General features: G+C 54.0%; 1 protein-coding gene across 1 annotated transcript; it reads left to right on the top strand.

The window, feature by feature from the left end:
- The first annotated feature begins 397 nt into the window (after nucleotides 1–397).
- LOC123112250 (wiskott-Aldrich syndrome protein homolog 1) lies at nucleotides 398–2,524 on the top strand. The gene has a single exon (XM_044533198.1). It carries the CDS (start codon nucleotides 503–505, stop codon nucleotides 2,129–2,131), a length of 1,629 nt encoding a protein of 542 aa, XP_044389133.1. The 5' UTR covers nucleotides 398–502; the 3' UTR covers nucleotides 2,132–2,524.
- The last annotated feature ends 589 nt before the right edge of the window (nucleotides 2,525–3,113 follow it).

Below are 3,113 nucleotides of genomic sequence, written 5' to 3' on the forward strand. Positions count from 1 at the left end.
CAGAGTTCAAGTCTTAAACTTGACAATGGTGCTCGCATTTTTTTGGATTTATTTCATACTTCGGCGACGTGCGTTCAGTGAGAGAAGGCATTCCCGTCGACTACGAAGGCGTCTGCGGCGACTTCATTAATCTCAAGATGATGTACCAGCTCAGTCTCTAAGAGATGCTTATAGGGTAGAGTGTGCATGCAAGTGTTCGTTGGGGGTGAAAGTATGTCTTTTTAGGGATGAACGTATGTGTGTATGTATGATCTCGTCCGTACAGTGTTTTAAAAAAGAAATCACCCGAGAATTTTGAGCAATGAGCAAAATTCGGATTCTTATTGGGCCGTCCAAGGCCCATGAAAAGCCGTTGGTTTATGTCGGAATCGTCCATGTTAAACATCGCTATTATCGGCACGCACACCCAGCTGATCCATCCCCAATTCGACCATCAGAGAAAAAAAAGATCCATCCCCAATTCGAGCTCCACCTCCACCGAACCCTCCTCCTCCACCCAACAATGGATCCGGCCGCCGCCGCCGCACGGCGGCAGGCGGACAAGTGGATGAGCGTGGCCGAGAAGCTCCTCATGGCGAAGGACCTCGAGGGCTGCAAGGAATTCTCCTCCCAGGCCATCGCCGCCGACCCCCGTACCCCGGGCGCCGAGGATCTCTACGCCGCCGCCGACGTCCTCCTCGCGTCCCAGCGCCGCCGCTTACCCAACGGCAAGCCCGATCCATACGCTGTTCTCGGCCTCGACCCTGCCATGCCCGCATCGCGCCTCCCGGACGTCGTCCATTCCAAGTTCCGCCGGCTCTCCCTCCTCCTCAACCGGTCCCACCCCGACCGCCCCTGCTCGGTGTACGTCGCCGAGGCTGCCCGCCTCGTCGCCGATGCCTGGGCCTTCCTCTCCAACGCCGGACTTAAGTCCGCCCTCGACGCCGAACTCGATGCAGCCGCTGCACCTCGCCCACCGATGCAACAGCCGGCGGTGGAGAGGAGGCCGCACCCGTCGCCGCCTCCACAGCAGAGCCCGGTATGGGCAGCTCCCCAGCCACGGCCACATCCACAGCGGATCCCGGTACGGCCAGCTCCCCAGCCAACGCCGCCTCTACAGCCGAGTTCGCTGCGAGCAGCTACCCAGACACCGCCGCCTCCACAGTCGAGTTCGCTGCGAGCAGCTACCCAGACACCGCCGCCTCCACAGCCGAGTTCACTGCGAGCAGCTACCCAGACGCCGCCGCCTCCACAGCCGAGCCGGCTGCAACCAGCTACCCAGCCACAGCCGTCTCCACAGCCGAGCCCACTGCAAGCAGCTACCAAGCCACCGCCGTCTCCACAGCCAAGTCCGTTGCAAGCAGCTACCAAGCCACCGCCGTCTCCACAGCCAAGTCCGCTGCAACCAGCTACCCAGCCACCGCCGCCTCCACAACCTAGTCCGCTGCAAGCAGCTTCCCAGCCACCCGCCAGAGCAGCGACTCCGCCGGTGGAGTCTGGCACATTGCCTGCGTCGACGTTCTGGACATTGTGCAAGGGGTGCTCCCATATTCACCAGTATGATCGCCTCTACGAGGCGCGCAAACTGAAGTGCTCCAGCTGCCACCAGCCATTTGTAGCTGAGGCAATGGCGGAGCCGCCGCCCATTGTGCCGGGCACTGACATGTATTACTGTACCTGGGGCTTCTTCCCCATTGGGTTCCCCGGATGCCCTGGCTATGTGGATCTGGTCAATTCCCAGCCACAGGGGTCAGGTCAGCTGAATGTGCCATGGCTTGGAGCCAATGGTAGGGTTGCTGCTGAGAATGGGACTCCCATTACCATAGGTGCTGCAAGGGAGGAGCCAGTGGCATCTGAACCTTCGCCGGAACCTTTAATGCGCACGAGAGTGGAGGTGCCACTGGTACTGGAACCTGCGCCAGAACCTTTAATGCGCATGAGAGTGGGGGTGCCAGCCATGCCGGAACCTGTGATGCCCACAAGAGTGGAGGTTCCAGCCGCGCCGGAACCTGTGATGCCCACGAGAGTGGAGGTGCCTGCCGCGCCGGAGCCTGTACAGCCCACGAGAGTGAAGTCAGTGAAAGTGGGAGCAAAGAAGCGTGGTCGACCCAAAGGCAGCAAGAACAAGAAGAATTTGCGAGTTGTGACTTGATAGCGATGAAGATGATTGGCATGGCATGATCATAGGTCAGACCGGGTTAGTTCAGCTATTAATTTCATCCTGTTGTCGTCGACTGAAGCATTTGCTCTGTTGGTTGGGTACTACTCATTTGCTGCTGACAGAGTGACAGTATCTACATGAGAAGCATGGCTACTTTAGTGATGGAATAAGTTATTTGTTTATCGGGTAGTCTTTTCTTAGTTGATGAGTTGTGTGACCGTTCTTGCCATTTATGCTTTAGATGATGTAGCTGTTGTATGCTGTCCAATTTCATGACTCTCCTTGAGCTAGCTTTGTGAATCTGAGATTCCTGGGGATTGCTCTTTGTTAACTGAGCAATGTACATTCAGATAATGTGCTGCAATAATCGGACAGTTGATTTTATGTGTTTCTTCTCCAGTTTAGTTTGTGCAAGCTGTGTTGTCCTTTTGACTTTTATTAGAAGCTACTTTTGGTCTCGTTCCTCACATGGTGTGCCTGGTGAGGGCCAATGTTTAGACATGGTACCTACTTACCTAGATCCACATCAGAGGTCGGCTTGAATACTTTCAGAGGTCAAATGAGCAAGTTATGTGAGACTGCAAGTGGTTCATCTTTGAAGTATTCATGTTATTGGGTTATCGTAACTGTAGCTCTGATTCAGTTTCAGCTTGAAATGCAATTTGACTATGATTCTCTCTGGAAGAGGACTCTGAAAAGAGAGTATATGAATTGGGTTGGCCAAACTGTAGCCTGATTGTCTCTGAACTGTACATGGGATTCAATCAGCTTGAATTTGAATTTTACTATGATTCTCTCTGAAAGAGGACCCTGAAAAGAGAATCATTGGCTATAGTACGTATGGTGAATTCGAATCTGACTGATTCTCGCTGAAAGAGAATTGTTGGCTATATGTATGGTGCTGTCAAATATGAAGTGGGCACGGCAACACCATTTTTGAACAAAGCGTCAGTACTTTCCTTGGAGATGTATC

The sequence above is a fragment of the Triticum aestivum genome, chromosome 5B, assembly GCF_018294505.1.
Source record: "Triticum aestivum cultivar Chinese Spring chromosome 5B, IWGSC CS RefSeq v2.1, whole genome shotgun sequence".
Taxonomy (NCBI): domain Eukaryota; kingdom Viridiplantae; phylum Streptophyta; class Magnoliopsida; order Poales; family Poaceae; genus Triticum; species Triticum aestivum.

Excerpts from the sequence above, each read along its gene's own strand:
- LOC123112250 (XM_044533198.1), top strand. The coding sequence starts at position 503 with ATGGATCCGGCCGCCGCCGCCGCACGGCGGCAGGCGGACAAGTGGATG.